A 17,467-nucleotide genomic window follows, 5' to 3' on the forward strand; every position below is an offset into this window, starting at 1 on the left:
TTATTTTTAATACTTATAATTTTTTAATTAGAAAAATAAATTAAATAGAAGTAATATGTTAAATACTTTTATTATATAAATATAAAGCACAATAATATATTTCTATAATCATTTAAAATTATCATTGAATAGTAATATGACAATAATATAATTAATAATATATTATAATATAATATATATAATATTAACATAATATAATATTATATATAATATTGATATAATATATTCATGGTATATTATTGTATCAATTTTTTTCGTTAGACTAAGAGATATTTTTATCCTCAACTTCTAGTCTAAGATAGCTACCTTGAAGTGATCTTAAATTTCTGACCTTAAGGACAGACATTTATTATTAGATTGAGCGATGATTTGAGTGATTGGGGTGATTTAGGATCACTGCAATGTAGAATTATCATTGTGCAACTAAATACGGCTATCTCGTGACCCTATATACCAAATGCCCTTTAATATTAATATTATGGAATGGTTATTGGGAAAAATATATAAAAAATTATAACTAGGATGATATAAAAATAAAAAAATAATAAATAAATTTTTAGAATCAATTCTAAATTTATGCTGCGTGAGGAATTTAAAATTTCTCCACCCTGGAACAAACGGTTCATATTCCTTGGCATGAATTCACCGTACAATCCCTTTTAGATGATGGATAAAAATATTGGAGTGTTTTGTGGTGTATGGAAGTTGTCATCCAACGGTCTACATCGCGAAAGAAAATCAATAATTTTTTTGCCCAAAAAATACAAACTCTGTCCTCTTAATGTATGCCTTCGCACCGAGGGCTGAGACGAAGATGCCGCCAGCAACGTGCTGAGGCGCTCCTCACTATCATCTTCCTCCCCGCGCCCCGCATCTCTCTCTTCCTCCTCTCTCTCTCTCTCTCTCTCTCTCTCTTCTCGCCATGGAGGCATCTCTCGCCTCTCCTTCCGCCCTAATGCCCACTCTCCTCCCCCGCTCCGAAGGGAAGAAGTCCTTTGAGCCCAACACCGAAGCCATCAAGCAGAGGCTCCTCCGCAAGGGCGTCTTCCCCACTCCCAAGATACTGCACGCCATCCGCAAGAAGGAAATCCAGAAAGCCCTCCGCCGAGACAAGAAAGAAGCTCTCAAGGACGAACCCCTGCCCCTCTCTGCGTCCCAGAGGCAGGCCCTGGAGGAGGAGGCCCACTTCCGCACCGTCTCCGCCGAGTACCGCGCCGTGAGGGAGGAGCTCCGACGGAGGAACGAGAAGGCGCTAGCGCTCGCCGGGAAGCCGTGGGAGAGGTCGGATAAGGTCGATTTGAGAGGGCTTATGAGCTTGAAGGAGGAGTGTGGTGAGGGGAGGCTGAAAGGCGAGCACTTGGTGGAGCTGAGGGAGATGCTCGCCGAGAGGAATGGAGAGAGGTTCCGGTGGCTTCTGGATGACGACGTGGAAGAGGTGGGAGGTGTCGTGGATAAACGAGAGATGAAGCAGGTTCCTTGGAAACAAAATCTCGGAGATGAAGAGAAGATTCAGTTGCTCATAAAAAGGTTCTATTTTTATGCGTTTAGTCTTCTTTTTTTCTCTTTGTAAATATATTAATGCGTTCTGTCTTCCATTTTTCAATCTTCTGGTTCTTTTATCGGAATTCTAGAAGTGGAGAGCTCTAAAAAAATTATTTTTCTTCTATGATGAACTGGCTCCCTCAGAAATAGAGAATTTTACTTCTGACTTAATTTGTCAGTGACACAGCTTCGTAATGAGAGGATGCTCAGTTTGTGGGGATGGATGTGGGCCATTCCCCCGTCATTTTGGGACCATATTTTCCTGTTTTTTTGCTTTTTCAAGTTTATTGATACAGCAAAGTTTCAACTATACCTGCGAGAAGGCATTAGCTTTGTTTTGCTAGGAAGTACTGCACACTTTAGATAACTTTCTGAGGTTAATCCCTGAGAAAGAGTTGAGAGTGGCCTTGAGTTTATTGGCTTGGACTTTTTATGGATTTATTGCTCAACTCAATATAGTTTATGAACTCCCATTTCTAACAGCAGCTGAACTTTGTCATAGGATCACTTCCCTAAATGTTATTCTTGTTGAGCTACTAATCATGGTCTTGAGTGAGTCTTTTCCATCAAATAATAACAATGGTTATTACTCTTTGTGCGCAACACTGTAGTTTATATACTGTAAATGCATTGCATTTTGCAGACAACATGCTCACATGAAATTCATTTAGTTATTAATTGATCATGACTTCCAATATGCTGACAATTGTGGATAACATACTAATATACGAAAGACTGGCATACCATTGAAATAAAGATTCTCGTCTTTGGTTACACTAATTCTTATTTGCATCTTTTCATGGCTCAGTTGCCTAAATAAAAATTATAAAACATGCAACCTCTGAGAAGCTGAATTTTGTATTGCAGACTAAGCAGCACAGACCTTAATTTGCACGACTGGAAGTTTTCAAGGTTGATGAAGCAGTCGGGTTTATTCTTTACTGAAATGCATTTGCTTAAAATACTTGAAGGGCTTGGGGCTCTTGGAAATTGGAGCCAAGCATTGTCTGTTGTGGAATGGGTCCATAATCAAAAACGTTACAAACATCGGAAAAGCAGGTAATTCCTAGGTATGCTGTTTTATTCTCTGAGATAATGTTCTATTTGAACAGTAAAATTGTTACTCGATTTTCATTACAATCATATGATTAACAAAGAAGGATACATAAAGGAAAAGCTGATGGGGTCTTTTCCTTATGTAGGTTTGTATACACAAAACTTTTAGCAGTTCTTGGGAAGGCAAGGAAGCCCAGTGAAGCTCTTCGTATTTTTAATGTGATGCGAGTAATGAAATTTTCCTCTCTGCTGCAACAATTTACAGCAGTCTCATATATGTTTGCACCAGTTTCTGATCCAAAAAGATGGAGTATAGTTTGCTGTTTTATTCTCTTAATTTACTGATCACTATTTTTTCTGGTTCAATAATGGTCAGGAAGATGGCCAGATATATCCTGATATGGCTGCATACCACAGTATTGCTGTGACACTCGGCCAAGCTGGTCTTCTAAATGAGTTAATGACCATAGTTGAGTGTATGAGGCAGAAACCTTCCAAAAGGATTAAAAATATGAACCGCAGAAACTGGGATCCATGCTTGGAACCTGACATCGTCATATATAATGCTGTAAGATACCTTATACCTCAACAATTCTGTGCAAAACAATACAAATATAAATATCTAAATCACATGTGGCATTCTGTTTAATATTATATAAACATTTCATTAGGTGCTAAATGCTTGTATCCCATCTCATCAGTGGAAAGGAGTATTTTGGGTGTTGGAGCAGATAAGGTTTAGTGGTTTAAAGCCTACAGGAGCAACTTTTGGGTTAGCCATGGAGGTAATTCTACATAATTTTGTAGATTTTGCACATAAAATCCAACTCAGCCATTTAACTAAATGGCACATGTTGTAATCTGAATAATTGAATGTTTGTTAATCTATTTTTGGCTTGAAGATAAATAGTTTATTGGCATAAAAATATTACAGGACACTGTACAGTTTATGCTGGTTGGATCTTCTGGATACAGTGAGTGTGCTATGAACAGAACTGGGTAGAACAAAGATATTGTCACATCCTGCAATGGTTTTAATCATTTATTTGGCTAATTATTGTAGTATGATGAACTTATGTGCATTTGACAATTTACTGTACTCTGCCAGTAGGTGCACCTTTATCATTTAACATCCACGATTTCATAATCTGTTGGAAGAAGGGTTTTGGGGATCTATAAAATGCAGATGCATATAGAATCAGACCATGAACTGAAAGGAGGGCAATTTGAGTGTTATAAAACCTAGTTTCTTTATTTTATGCTGCAAGGAGCTGGTTTTTTGCTACTTAGAGGTTTGTTAAATTTTGTTACGCTTTTCCTTTCTTTTCTTTTTTCATTCCTTTTATTTTATTTTTATTTTTATTTTTATTTTATTATTTTTTGGGGGGGAGCTGTCTAAGTTTCTACTAGGTGAATATTTATTTTTTGGGCACAATAGTGGCTCTAACTTTCAAGGTCCATAACGTGAGATTAGGTCTCCATGTCAGTTAAATTATGTATGATTTTCGGTGCCACACATAGATGCATCTTTCAGATAAGTTGGAAGCATCAAATGCTTGTTCTGATTAAGTTATCATGGCTTGAATATGTGAGAACGGGATAATAAACAGAATTATATTTTAAGTCTTAGCTTGGATCAGTGATCATGAGTTCAGTTGTTAATGTAGTGGATTAGTTAAACCTTTCGAGGTCTTTTGAGGTTTATGAAAGGAGGAGGAGCTAGTGCAAAATGTTATGAAGAAAAATTGATAAAAGACTGGATTTCTTTTCTACTTTCTTCTTCCTCTAGTTTCTTTAATATTGGCAATCTTCTTCTGCCTGGGTTGATTTATTGCCTCCAAGATTTATGCAGGAGGTGTGGTTGAGGATATTATTGCCTAATTTATATGAGGAGAATATTGCCGGAGGATCCTATATTACAAGCAAAAATATCTGGCATTGGAAAGCTGGCTGGATTAGTTCTGGAGAGCTACTCCTCAACCTTATTGCAAATAGAATAATTATTTTAATGCTGATATAATTATTTAAAAATGATTATGGTGTCCTTGATATGCAGGGGTTTGATAGGTTAACTAGACATGATTTCTCAGTTTCCTCACATCTTCTGTATCTGCTTCCTTAGACTGTCCATGCAAGTTATGCTATCCTTTTCTTCCATGTTGGAGATGCCTAAACACCTCTAAAAGCCATATTTGATTGTAAATGTCATAGTTGTATAGTGAATAATAACTGTAGTTGTTGCGGGGACGGCCTTTGGCCGGAGTCTCACACAACAGCATAGCCCACATTAAGCTAGCAGAGAAAGAGGACTGCGTTCCTCCCGAGGTATTGTCCGCTTTGGGCGCTCCGGCCCGTGCGTCCAGCGCAGACGGGGGGAGACCACTGCCCTCACGGTTTTGCCCTTCAAAAGGCGCCTCGAGAGGAAAGGATTTCCATCCCCCATTTAAGGCATAGAACCTTTCCGCTACTAGCCGATGTGGGACTAAATTCAAGGCCCCCTTCCCCCCCGCAACATAGCCCCCCAGCGAGAAGGTTCTTGAGCCTCCGCAGTCCTGAGGGGTAGTCAACGGTGGGAGGAGGCGCCCCCTTCCTGGCGCGCCATCTGTTGTCAATGAGCCTTAAATTGTTATTATAAAATTGGCTTCATGAATTCTTCATATTTGTCATGTCGAGGACACGTTTCCTCTTTTGCCAAATTTTCAAATTCTTACAACTTCCATCAAGGCTATCTCATGTTCTAGAACAAATTTTGTTTTAGTTTGATTTATCTTATCTTTATAGTGCAAACAGTTGTCATCTTAATTTGATCTACAATCTTCACTTGATTCCCAATTCCACTGTCGTGCTTTTGCAAATTATCCTTCCAACTATTTTCCTAGTCCGCCTCAACATTCTTATATCAGTAAAGCTCAACTTATGTGTCTATGCTTTTCTTATTGCCTAATGATACAACCCATACTCCACTGGGAACCAACTATTATCTTATAAATCTTCCCTCAAGTTCCATTGGCATCCAACAGTAACACCCTAGGAACACAACAATGTACATCCAACATGCTCTAGTTTCTTTACAAGTATTGTAACAACCCAGGACCTCACCCAAAATAGCTATCCGGAAGGTATTGTTTCGATTTTTTGATCCTGTATAAGTATCCAAGATCTTTCCAACAAATAACCGATGTGGGACTAAACACACGCTCGCACAGATCCTCACATACTCCTCCTTTTAAGCTTTAACGTTCTCGTTAGGCTAAGGGTTCAAATCCATTCAAATCTAATTACAAATACCACGATCGGCCTGTGGCCAGCCTTAATGAATCCGTGCTGTAGTGTCTCCTAGTCCACATAGGTTATGGGCCGGGTCCGTTCTGATACCATTTGTAACAATTCGGGACCTTATCCAAAATGGCTAGCCAGAAGGTATTGTTTGGGTTCTTTGATCCTATATAAGTACCCAAGATCTTTCCAGCAAATAACCGATGTGGGACTAAACACACGCCCGTATGAGTCCGCACAAGTATAATCAGAATTATCTAAGTATTACAACATATCTAGAGTACTCGTTCTAATTTAAGCCTTTTAAAGTTTCTAAGAGAAGGTCGAAAACTAATGAAGTATTTTTTTAATTGTTTTTTCTGCTGAGAAGTATAGACTATGGAAAGAGTGTTCCCATCTCCATTTTAAAAGATGAAATTTGCATTTTCTGAAAAAGCAGTATAAAACTAAAATTTAACTTTTCTAGAATGTGGAGGCTATCTTTTTTTTTTCTCTAAATTACAAACTTCTCAAGGTACCAAGCAAGTAGAAAACCTAAATTTCTTTTCCAAAGTTCTCCCCCACCCTTTTTTTCTTTTTCCTCTGTGTGAGGATTCGTGCGGGCGTGTTTAATCCCACATCGGTTATTCGCCAAGGAGATCTTGGGCACTTATACACGACTAAGGAACTCAAAAAATACCTTTTGGCTAGCCTTTTTGGATAAGATCTTGGGTTGTGACAAATGTTATCAGAGCGAACTCGGCCCATAGTATATGTGGACTAGAGGACACTGCAACATAGGTTTATGGAGGCTGAGCATGAGCCGATCGTGGTGGTTGTGACTAGATTTGAATGGATTTGAACTCTTAGCCTAACGAGGATGTTAGGGATTGAACAGAGGGAATATGTGAGAACCTGTGCGGGCGTATGTTTAGTCCCACATCGGTAATTCACCAAGCAGATCTTGGGTGATTTTACAGGAATAAGGAACCCAAAAAATACCTTCCGGATTGCCTTTTGAGGTGAGGTCTTGAGTTGTGACATACTGGTTTTCTTATAACCAAAAATGCCCTTAATAAAAAGGGAACTGAAAGCGAGGCCCTCATAAAGATGGCCACAAGATACTCCGTAGTGATCATTTTCAGCCATTTTCTCTTACGACTTAGTAGAGAATGTTCTACCATGATTTCTTTTTCAGTCTTGTACATATTTTTTATAAAAAGTTGGTTGAAGTAGTATTACTATCATATGTAAATCAATCCACTATTTCTTTTTTTTTTTTCATGCTTTTGGTATCAAAATAATAACTCATGTGTCACAGCTTTTTATTAAATAAGCACTTAGATCTCATCTTAATCTCAAGCAAGACCTGCATAGAGTTCTAGCACCAAGATGACTGACCTTGCACCTTGCAGCATTGGAATCATAGTACCATTTTAAGGGCTCAAAGAGAAGATACCTTTCATGTATCAATCTTTAAATAATCCAAATGGTCAACATGCTAACATAGATTTCTTAGCAGATATGATAATCAACTCAAACAATGTACATAAATGCAAAAAAAAAAATCAAAGCCACTGACACAAACAGATAAAGCAAACACCAGCATTTCTGTATCCTATGTAAGATAAGGTCTTACAAACTCACCAAAATAAGCTCCTTCAGTAAGTTGGATTTGTGCCTTCTAACTGCCTCAAAATATATATGCTAATTATTAAAACTAATTCTTGGATCCTCGGTGTTGGATTTATGCCTTCTAAGATCTAGGCTTTGATTGACGTGTAACTGTGAACCTAATGTGAATCCTACTAAGTCTCTCTTCTGTTATGCTGAACAAAATATATCTATTATCTCGTGTCTATGGACTTGTAATGAAACTCCAATTTATATTACACAATAAAATAAATCAGTATTCAAGCCATGTACTAAGAATGAGACTCGGGAGTGGTATATGTGTTATGTGGAGTTAAGTCAATCTGGACATCTTCATTTATCTCAACATTTACTATATTTTTTCCTCAAGGGGCTGTTTGTTGACAAACTTTACTAAAACAAATTTATGAAAAAAATCAGAATGAGAGAGTTTTACAAAATTGTTTTCCAGAAAGTCTAATTTGCCAAAATGGATATATCAGGAAACCTTAAAAATAGGTTTTGTGGAAACAAGTCTCGCCCTGTTTTTTTAATAAAAACCTGTTTTGCAGAGAATCATGTTTTATGATTAATTATTTCAGAAAAATGCATATGCAATCGAACAGCTCCCAAGTGTTAAAAATTGTAAATGAGCATTGTGAATTGAAGGACATTTTTGGTATCCTTAGAAGGCACTTTGAATGTTTTTATTAATATAACCAGATAATTGTATATTCAGCTGTTCTACTTTAGATCTTTGAGTAGCACTAACAATGAAAGGTAGCAAGTTTATTGGCTCGTTTTAGGGAGACACAGCATACCTGTGATTTGTACATTCAGGCGGAAAATTGTAAAACAGTAGATAGACATTGGCTTAAAAAAGTTTAATGGGATCTAATGCTGTAAATTAAAATATACAATACTAAATATGGTTATCTTGATTGTCTAGTCACTAATCTCTGGAATCCTAGAACAAGTGCATATCAAGACGAACACCGTCTTGATATTCATCTTAGATCAGTGGTATAGGCTGTACCATGCATCATGATGAAGACAAATTTGTTGTCCATTACTATGATGAACTCCAAATTTGTGTGACTATTACACCCAAAAATGGAGCTTTTCCCAACTTCTGAACATATTTTTTTGTAATTTTGTCTCTAATAGACATATACCCCACGATGTTATGAACATTGATATGGGTGTTGACTTGCGAGATAGATTCAGGTGCTAGGCATGGATATTTGCATGAGATTCAGTTTGTCTACCAAAAGATAATACATCTAAAGCTAATTTCTTAAATGATGTTGAAAGTTACTTCTGTGAAGAGTATGAGTTATTTGGTTATTCCCTGACAGACCTTGATATAATGAATGCATTCGACATACGAGAACCCAATCATATATTATGTTTTCAAACCATAAAATGTATGCTGTCGTGACTCTTTGTAGGGGCCTGATTCATTTTTTATGAAAGGTGTACCAGCTTAACACAATTCTCCTTTCTTTTATGGTATGATTGCAGTGTTTGTTTTATACTACTGAACACTGGTATGTTAGATCAGATCTTGCTTCCTATGTGGATTTTGGATGTACGTATTTAACAAATATTAGGGCAATATTAGGGAAAAAATAGAAGGAAGGTTAGCTGAAAGGCATGTATTTTGGCTTGTATGTTCTATTTAACATCTCTATGTTAGTACTTGTCTATCCTCAGATTATAGCTGTACATTTAGTCTTACAGGAGCTACTTGTTGAAAGGTGATGCTGAGAGCGGGGAAACATAATTTTGTCCACAATTTTTTCGAAAAGATGCAAAAAAGTGGACTACCTCCAAAAGCTTTAACGTATAAAGGTAGTAGCAAAAACAAGTGGCCTTTCGTGTCATTCGGTCTCTTAAATTTCATTACCGGATCCCCTTATTATGGTTTCAAATTTTGCAGTTATTGTGAGGACCTTTTGGGAAGAGGGTAAAGTAGATGAAGCAGTTGAGGCAATTAGGGATATGGAAAAGAGAGGAGTGGTTGGAGCAGCTTGTGTTTATTACGAGCTAGCATGTTGCCTTTGTAATAATGGGAGGTGGAAAGATGCAATGATGGAGGTGAGTTGGAACCTACAAACTTGGTGCCATTGCATGCTTAATGCTACTCATATTAGCAGTCAGTCAATGACCTTTCTAAATCATTAGCCATTTTTCTCTCATTATTTTTTATATATTCATGAGTTTTGATTGTAAGATAAAAATGGGTTTTGGAAGTTCAATTTCAGGATTATGAGATAAATGCTTGCTATAGTTATAAATTTGCTGGTCTAATCGATGACTTCCTCTTGTCATTTGTTGATGTGTTGACAATTTCAAACATTTTGATCAAAGGTTTTTGTCAAGCTTTTATAGTTGCAATTTTTGGCCTAGTACAATAAGAAAATGGGCCAACAACTGCAGCCTTAGTTTATATTAGGGATTGTTGAATCGTACCAAACCGGTCGATTCAGAGCGTATCGAACCGGACTAGTCGGTTACTGGCAAGGTTTAGCATATTGCTTCGGTTTAAAAGCCTCTTGACTCATGCGATCGTCTCTTCACTCTTGGGTCTTGTGAAGCTTCTTCTGCCGAGTCCCTCCCCCCTCTCTCTTTCCTCGATGCTTCGATCCCTTCCTCACCTGCAGCCTTGATACCTTTGCCACCATCGTTGTCTTCAAACCCTCGCTACCGCTATTCTTTCTTCTTTTTTCACTTCGATTTCTTGGGATGGGTAATTGCTGCGCCATCTTCAAGCCCTCGCTGCGTCATTGGCGGCAGGAAGGGAGCTTCCACCTTTGGTCAGGCTAGAGGGTTTAAGAATATGTTGACGCCAACAAGGCCGTCGACCACTTCCTCAAGTCTCGTGGCCTTCATGTCTTCCACTCCTAGATGGAGGTTCAGCTCCTAATCTGGAGCCTGAGAAGCCCTAATTTCTGCTCTCTTCGATGTAGGTGAGTCCCCCCTCTCCCTCTCTCTCCCCCTCCCTCTCCTTCTTCCTCCCCCCGCTCTTCCTCTCCCTCCTTCCTCTTCGGCCCTCTCTCTCTCTCCCCATGGTTCCAGTAAGCCATAGTTCAGTACTGTATAAACTAGTACCATACTATACCAGTTGTTGGCTGGCACGCCTGTCGGCACAGGTTCTTCCAACCTTGGTTTATATTTTTTCCATCAGCTAGTGGGGTGACGGCTAGATGAAGTCTAAATTACTTGATTTATTCCACCATCGAGACAGATTTCCACTTAGGCCTCTTGCCCTAAGAGTATTCCAGAATATGACTTGACCGAAGTAGTGCAATAAACATGAACTTTGGAGTGCCAAAATAGGTTTACTCGGTGTTCAGATCTTAGTTGCAAAGGAAGAGGAGCGATCATTTGCAGAATATTGGAGCACCTAAGAAAAGAAAATTGTATTGGACATATTAGAATTACACATGCATTTATGTTCTATATGCACTAAATAACATATCTAAAACTATAATCATGATCTATGCACGAATCGTTACTGCTTAAATATTTTAGTATAGTATGTGATGTCTCCTATTATTTGTGAGACTAGTATTCAAACTTCAAAGTAATTAGATCCTTACTTAGAAAAGATGAATGAGACTGGATATTTTTATTTTGCTGAGTATGAGATTTGTAGTTCCCTAAAGGCATAGGTGGTATAACAAGTTATAGCCTTAACAATTGCAGACTATATTGTAGTGCTCAGCATATGGGAACATGCTTCTTTGAAATAAGGAAAGTTATGCTAATCTGCTGCTTAAAAATTTTAAAAAATGTGTATTTTAAGGTAGAAAACATATTCTTTGGAATTTTTGCCTTGAAAGCACAAATTTGTTACTTCTAAAGGAGTCACTGCAGGGAATCAATAAGCTTCCTGCAAATGATGTTCTGGTAAGAGGTTTCTACTTCTGCTATCATGAGTTCACCATTTGTGTCAACATATTCATCTTCTACTTCTGCTATCATGAGTTCACCATTTCTGTCAACCTATTGTATAGGTCATTGGTGAATGTAGTCATATCTATCTATTTTATGTTAAAACCAAAGTATGTCAAATTGACCCAAATCGTCCGGTTTAGAGTACCGACCTAAATTGGTGTGGTGTTGGGTTGAAAAGGCAAGTCGGGTTAGTAAGGGGCTTGAATCAGCTTGAACTGAGTGGAACCACCCAGTTCTGCCTGGTTTGGAATTCTTCGGGGTAGTTCGACTCTTACCGACCCTAATAACAGAGTAGAGGGCATTCCATGCTCCTCTTTTTTCTTCAAGAAAAGAGTGGATTTTGCGAGGAAAATTTGGGGAAGATAGAAGATTTGCTAATTTTGAGCTTAAATTCAAGACAAATCAGGTATAATCCTCTCCATTCTCTTCATTGTTCTTTTTTTTTTTTTCCATTTTTATGCCTAAAATAGGCCTAAAATTTTTAAAATCATGCCATAATTTTGTAGTACCCTTAGTCGGGTTCTACATTAATCTAAATTGAAGTTAGTTTTTAGGTATTTTATAACTTGGAGTGCATATATAGGACACGACAAATATAGAAATCCGGCTAAAATTTGGCATGGTCTCCAATGAAAAATTTGTAGGAAAATCCGGAGAGAACCTTTGAATCCAATTAGCTTATACACTCGCCCATAGGATGGAAATGAAATCAAATATTTGCTTGTCAAAGTGTTCACCCGCAAATCCTCCAGTTTTGTTAGACCAATGCCTCCATAGTAAATGTTGATTGTAAATCTGGCAGCAACAATTAGAGGGAGATATAGAGAGGTGCAATCATAAGCCTAGGAATAAGACAATAACTAGATCTATGGGTGTTATGTCCACCTATATGCCGGGATAATGTTGTATATACTTCCATGAAATGAAGGCAAAAACATTAGAGTTAAAAGTAAGGAGAGAATGATAAAAGTCAAAAGCTAGATTTCAAGAAGAAGGTAATGATTGAAAGAAAGATGTGGATGATGGAAAATAGGGCATACAATTATATGCATCTACATACCAAGTTACAAATCTATGTTTAATTATTACAATTGCATCTATTGAGCAATCATACGGTCTTTCAGAATCCATATGAGATAAAATGACATTCAAATATCCTTAAAATCCCAATCTAAAGATCCATGATCCTTAAAGTAATCTTCAAAGCCAAAAAAATGAAAAACAAGAAGAAGGAAAAAATACTGAACCAGTACTCATCTGCATACTGTGTTGGCATGGTTTGCTTTGCTATGTACTGTACCAATACCTAACTGGTACGGTACTCCTTAACAAGGCTATCAAATCTTAAGTTTTGAATGCATGTTATTTGGGGGGAAGAAACAATACAGAATTATCAAATCTTGTCATTTATCAGCGTCACCCGCAACTTTCTGCTGTCTCGCTTACTCTTCCATCTCATCCTTCTAGATTGCCTCTAACACTGCCATAACTCTTCTACCGGTTTATTGTATCTAACATCAAATCCGTTTAACCTTTGGATTTCTTCTTCATCATCATAAACACAAGTGCAATAAGAAAATTATTTCTTAAAGAATATTTCACGTTATTCTTTGAACTTCATGTTCAAGAAGCAGCCTACTCCTAGATCAAATGTTTTTCTTTTTTCACTAATCGAGATTCAACATAATGCAGCTTACCCTGGCAGAGGAGTTAGCTTGAGTAGAACCAGGATCCATTAAATGACTAGTTTGATCTCCTTTACACTTTTCTTTAAGGCATTGCAATTAGTTACTGTTTTAAGCATGTTCTGCACTGAAGATAAAGGCAACTATCTCTAAACTTTATTAGAAAGAGGGTCTTTTTAGTTTTATTTTTAGTGTAGCTGTAAAAAAGCTATAATTACACGACATGCTTATTTATATTAAATGGCTTTTTTTATTTGTTTAATTTATATCTATATCTAACGACCTGCTACACACACATTTGAATTCTGTTTCCAAAAAATAAAAAAAAGGAAAAATAAACATGATATTTGATCTCTTGGCACTTATTCTTTCTTATGTTACCTTTATTTTCAATGGATGTCCGGCCAATATTTAATCATTAAAATGGATTCAGATTATCTAGATGTGTATCCAACATTTTGCTTACTGCTGTGTCATATTTTTCAGGTTGAGAAGCTGAAAAGTCTTCCTCTTACTAAACCACTGGAGGTAGCATTCACTGGCATGATTCTGTCGTCATTGGATGGCGGATACATCTATGACTGCATTTCAATTTTTGAACACATGAAAGATCACTGTGCTCCTAATATTGGAACTGTAAATGCAATGCTGAAAGTTTATGGTCACAGTGATATGTTCGCAAAAGCAAAAGAACTGTTTGAAGCCACTAAGGCTACTGTTTCTAGTTTTAAATCCTATACTGGCAATGATTCATCACTTGAGCTAGATGCATACTCATACAGCTCTATGCTTGAGGCATCTGCTTCTGCACACCAATGGGAATACTTTGAGTATGTGTACAAGGAGATGGCCCTCTGTGGGTGCCAACTAGATCAAAGAAAACACGCATGGTTACTGGTTGAAGCATCCAGACATGGAAAGGTATGCTAGTTTTTGTTTATTACAATTGTTTATGTTTATTTGAAAGATTTACCAGATTCTGCTTGAGTTTCTTGGTGGCATCATGTTTCTTTAATTACAAGTGCTAGGTGTCGGAGCATTATTATAATCTGGTACCATGACCTTTTACAATTACAATTGATCTTTGTTATGCTTCATGATTGGTTATTCTTTTGGTACAATTACAATTGTTTATGCTTCATGATCTTTGTTATTCTTTTGGTTTTACTAAAAGAATGCCAAGTTTGCTGGTTGAATCTATTTTCATGTTGTCTTCACAAATTTTGATTTCCAAACCCTCATTTTCCTGGTATTTTCTATTCTCTAGGATTTCCTTTTTTATTTTCAATCAAAAACATAATATTTCAGTCCTGTTTTATTGCAAAATTTATGCGCTAACATTGAGGGCTTAACTACCATTGTAGTATGACTTGCTTTCCTGTTCACTGGTTAAGCTTCTGCCTCATTAAGTTGTGATGCAACTGAGAAGTGTCTGGTCTTTATCCATTTGGATTGAAATGCCAGTTGCATGCAGTACTTTTTTAGGATTTCTTCCATAAGCTGTCATGTTAGAGATCTTCCAGAAACCTGAGTAAAATTGGGACTAGGAAACACCAGTCTTATTTGTTTTTGCTTAAGACTCGTCAATTTACCATCCAGAATCTTCATTTGGGTTCAACACCAACTTCGCCATCTGCAAATACACATACCTTTTGATTTCCTGTTCATTATTCAACTAAGTGTCATTTATTGCGACTATATTATTATCAGGAGTAACTTCTTGCTGATTAAAACTATATCTATTTGTAGTTGTATTTTCTAGTTTCATGTCCAAGCAACAAACTCGCTTATGAAATTATTGGCAACTTTAAGGTTAATCTTTTTGCAAATATTAGATAGTACTTTAATTACAAGCTCTTTCTGTTCCTCTCTCTCTCTCTCTCTCTCGGTTGCTCTCGCTCTCTCTGCAGTCTGTGTCTCCATTACCACATCCAAATCTGTACTTCTGCTCCCTCTGTGCCACTTCAGATGATGGATATTTTGGGGTTAAAATTTGTCATACTCTTAGTAATACTGTCTGATAACAAAGAAACTGAATTGGATGATAGAAGCCCATTTTGTTATTCTGTTGTTTGTTTAAGGTAAAAATTCTTTGGATTTCACTATGACTTTATTTGTATCAACTATAATGGGAATGTTGCTATGAAGGTCCTCAAGGACTTGTATCATTGCTTGTTCTTTTCACCTTGGGAGTTAAAAATGTTGATTCTAAGAATAAACCAATAATTCAAGTTTGAATTATCCAAGTTTGTTTCACTTTTTTTTTGCCTGTTGCTGTTGTTGTTTGTTTCATTGACACAATCTTAAGGTTTCTGACACGGTTGTTACAGTATGAGGATTAGAAAGTTTGATAATGAGGTCTGCAAAAGTGGGAATCTTGCTTCCTTCTAAAGTATATATGTGGTTAGAAATATTCATGCAGATCTTCGGTTGTAATAAACTGATACTGGTATTTCAGATCACCCAGTAGCATTGATAGCATTGATTACAATATCTTGTACTATTATTGCAGTTTATTACTGCATTTTCAGTCTCATGTAGACCAAGTGGCATTAAGGATTGCTATTGTTCCTTTTGTCAGCTTATGGAAGAACATATATTAGTTGAAGAATTGACTGTCTTTTTTGGTTCATCTGTAGTGGCATTTATTGGAGCATGCATTTGATATGATTCTGGAAGCTGGAGAAATTCCTCATGTATCACTTTTCACTGAAATGATATGTCAGACCATTGGTCAACAAAATTTCAAAAGTATTGTAAGTCTCATTAATGGTATGGCTTATGCTTCATTGAAAGTAAGTGAAATTCAATGGCTGAACCTCTTCCAGATAAACATGGATAGATTCAGCAAGGATAAATTGTGTGACCTATTGAACCATATAAGTAGTTGTGATCTTGTGATAGAAGACCCTGTCCCGAATTTTCTGAAAGCACTGCAATCTTTCTGTGGCATGAAATTGTTGGACACCACTGTACTCACTGATACCAGTGATGTTTCAGCAGTAACTCCTGCTGTCACTGGTAATGACGAGGGTGACAATAATTGTGACGAGATTCAGGCTCATATTCCCGGTAAAATGCTTATGGATGATGATGGCAGCCCGTTGTGTAGCCAGGAAGATTCCCTCGTGTCAGAGAGACCTCTTGACCGAACTGAGGGAAGCCATAGCATGAGCATTAGCTTGCAAGAAAGAGTTAATAATGTGGCATCTAGCTCATTTGCTGGGAATGAAGGCAATGAACTGCACTCAGTTTTTCATGGCTGCACAGAGACCCCTATAACTGATGCAGCACTGAACTCACTAACAGCCGACACAGGCAGGCCTTTCTCAGAGTTGCCATCGGCATCAGAGATACTGGAAACTTGGAAGCAAGACAGGTTGAAGGATGGTATATTTCCATTTCAATGTTGAATATAAAGCTCGTTATTTGGTGATGAGGGATGGTGTGAATAGCGGCAATGTTTCCTCCAATATCAACCACGGATTATCATTTCATGTAGGGTTTATCTGATCCTTTTTCATACAACAATTTGTTAACACTGTTTATCTATATTCTGATTAACCAAGCTTCTTATGTATTATGAAAATATGAAGCTCCTTATCAAATGCCTTGTAAATTGTTCTGTCAAGGAATTTTTCAGACACTGAAAATATATTTGATTTGTTGCTGTCATTTTCCACCCTCCTACTCGCCTTGTTAAGGAAAATCGACAAGTGATGCTTTTGCCCCGAAAAATTAGAGAGATGCTTTCAGAAAGCCTTCAAGAATGCAGGCTTGTTGATGTGTGTTTTTCTTATGCGTGCTTGTTCTTTTGCTTATGACCATGATAGGATTATCTTGACAGTGCAATTTGTTGAGCTTGCGCTGTTGGTTCTACTTATGTGGGAGGTGGCAGGTACAATCTTTCATGTTTGACGGTATGGGCATCATAATGTAGATGTGCTGCTGGCTCGTAATCTTTTCGAACACTTTTTCTAAATTAGGCTACATAGTTAATAAAAAATGTATCAAATTGTGATCCAAGAATATGGATATTTGCCCTATATTACAGGTGAACTGGCTTCCTACCTCTACAATTGTGGTTAATGACTCATTAAGGATGGACATCGTTTACCAATTCATGTTTATATGCCTGTTATGGAAGTTCATTGTGGTATGATGATATGACATAAAGAAACATATGAAGAACATAGTGAACTGAAATCTATATTGGTGACGATAACTGAGTTGTAAATAAGTGCCAACACCTGCTGAATCATGAGCTCAGACATCTTGTTTAGTGGTGAGCGTGAGGTTGCACGGCAAAATTTAAGAGAAGAAAATTGAATTTA

At 37.2% G+C, this 17,467-nt stretch overlaps 1 protein-coding gene across 4 annotated transcripts; it reads left to right on the top strand.

Moving 5' to 3' along the window:
- Window positions 1-792: 792 nt before the first annotated feature.
- On the top strand, window positions 793-16,812 carry LOC103722764 (pentatricopeptide repeat-containing protein At5g67570, chloroplastic). Of its 4 annotated transcripts, none has more exons than XM_008813438.4 (9): window positions 793-1,527; window positions 2,410-2,601; window positions 2,745-2,826; window positions 2,975-3,166; window positions 3,270-3,383; window positions 9,246-9,339; window positions 9,428-9,585; window positions 13,620-14,054; window positions 15,773-16,812. In XM_008813438.4, exons 1-9 carry the CDS (start codon window positions 923-925, stop codon window positions 16,544-16,546), a joined length of 2,646 nt encoding a protein of 881 aa, XP_008811660.2. In that variant the 5' UTR covers window positions 793-922; the 3' UTR covers window positions 16,547-16,812. The 4 variants fall into 4 exon arrangements, with proteins under 4 accessions (XP_008811660.2, XP_008811661.2, XP_017702069.2 ...); XM_008813439.4 differs by having other exon boundaries at window positions 3,300-3,383; XM_017846580.3 differs by lacking the exons at window positions 9,246-9,339; window positions 9,428-9,585.
- The last annotated feature ends 655 nt before the right edge of the window (window positions 16,813-17,467 follow it).

The sequence above is a fragment of the Phoenix dactylifera genome, unplaced genomic scaffold, assembly GCF_009389715.1.
Source record: "Phoenix dactylifera cultivar Barhee BC4 unplaced genomic scaffold, palm_55x_up_171113_PBpolish2nd_filt_p 000438F, whole genome shotgun sequence".
Classification (NCBI taxonomy): domain Eukaryota; kingdom Viridiplantae; phylum Streptophyta; class Magnoliopsida; order Arecales; family Arecaceae; genus Phoenix; species Phoenix dactylifera.

Excerpts from the sequence above, each read along its gene's own strand:
- LOC103722764 (XM_008813438.4), top strand. The coding sequence starts at position 923 with ATGGAGGCATCTCTCGCCTCTCCTTCCGCCCTAATGCCCACTCTCCTC. Across the intron at positions 2,827-2,974 it reads GTATTTTTAATGTGATGCGA|GAAGATGGCCAGATATATCC; the intron begins GTAATGAAATTT and ends AATAATGGTCAG. Across the intron at positions 3,384-9,245 it reads CTTTTGGGTTAGCCATGGAG|GTGATGCTGAGAGCGGGGAA; the intron begins GTAATTCTACAT and ends ACTTGTTGAAAG.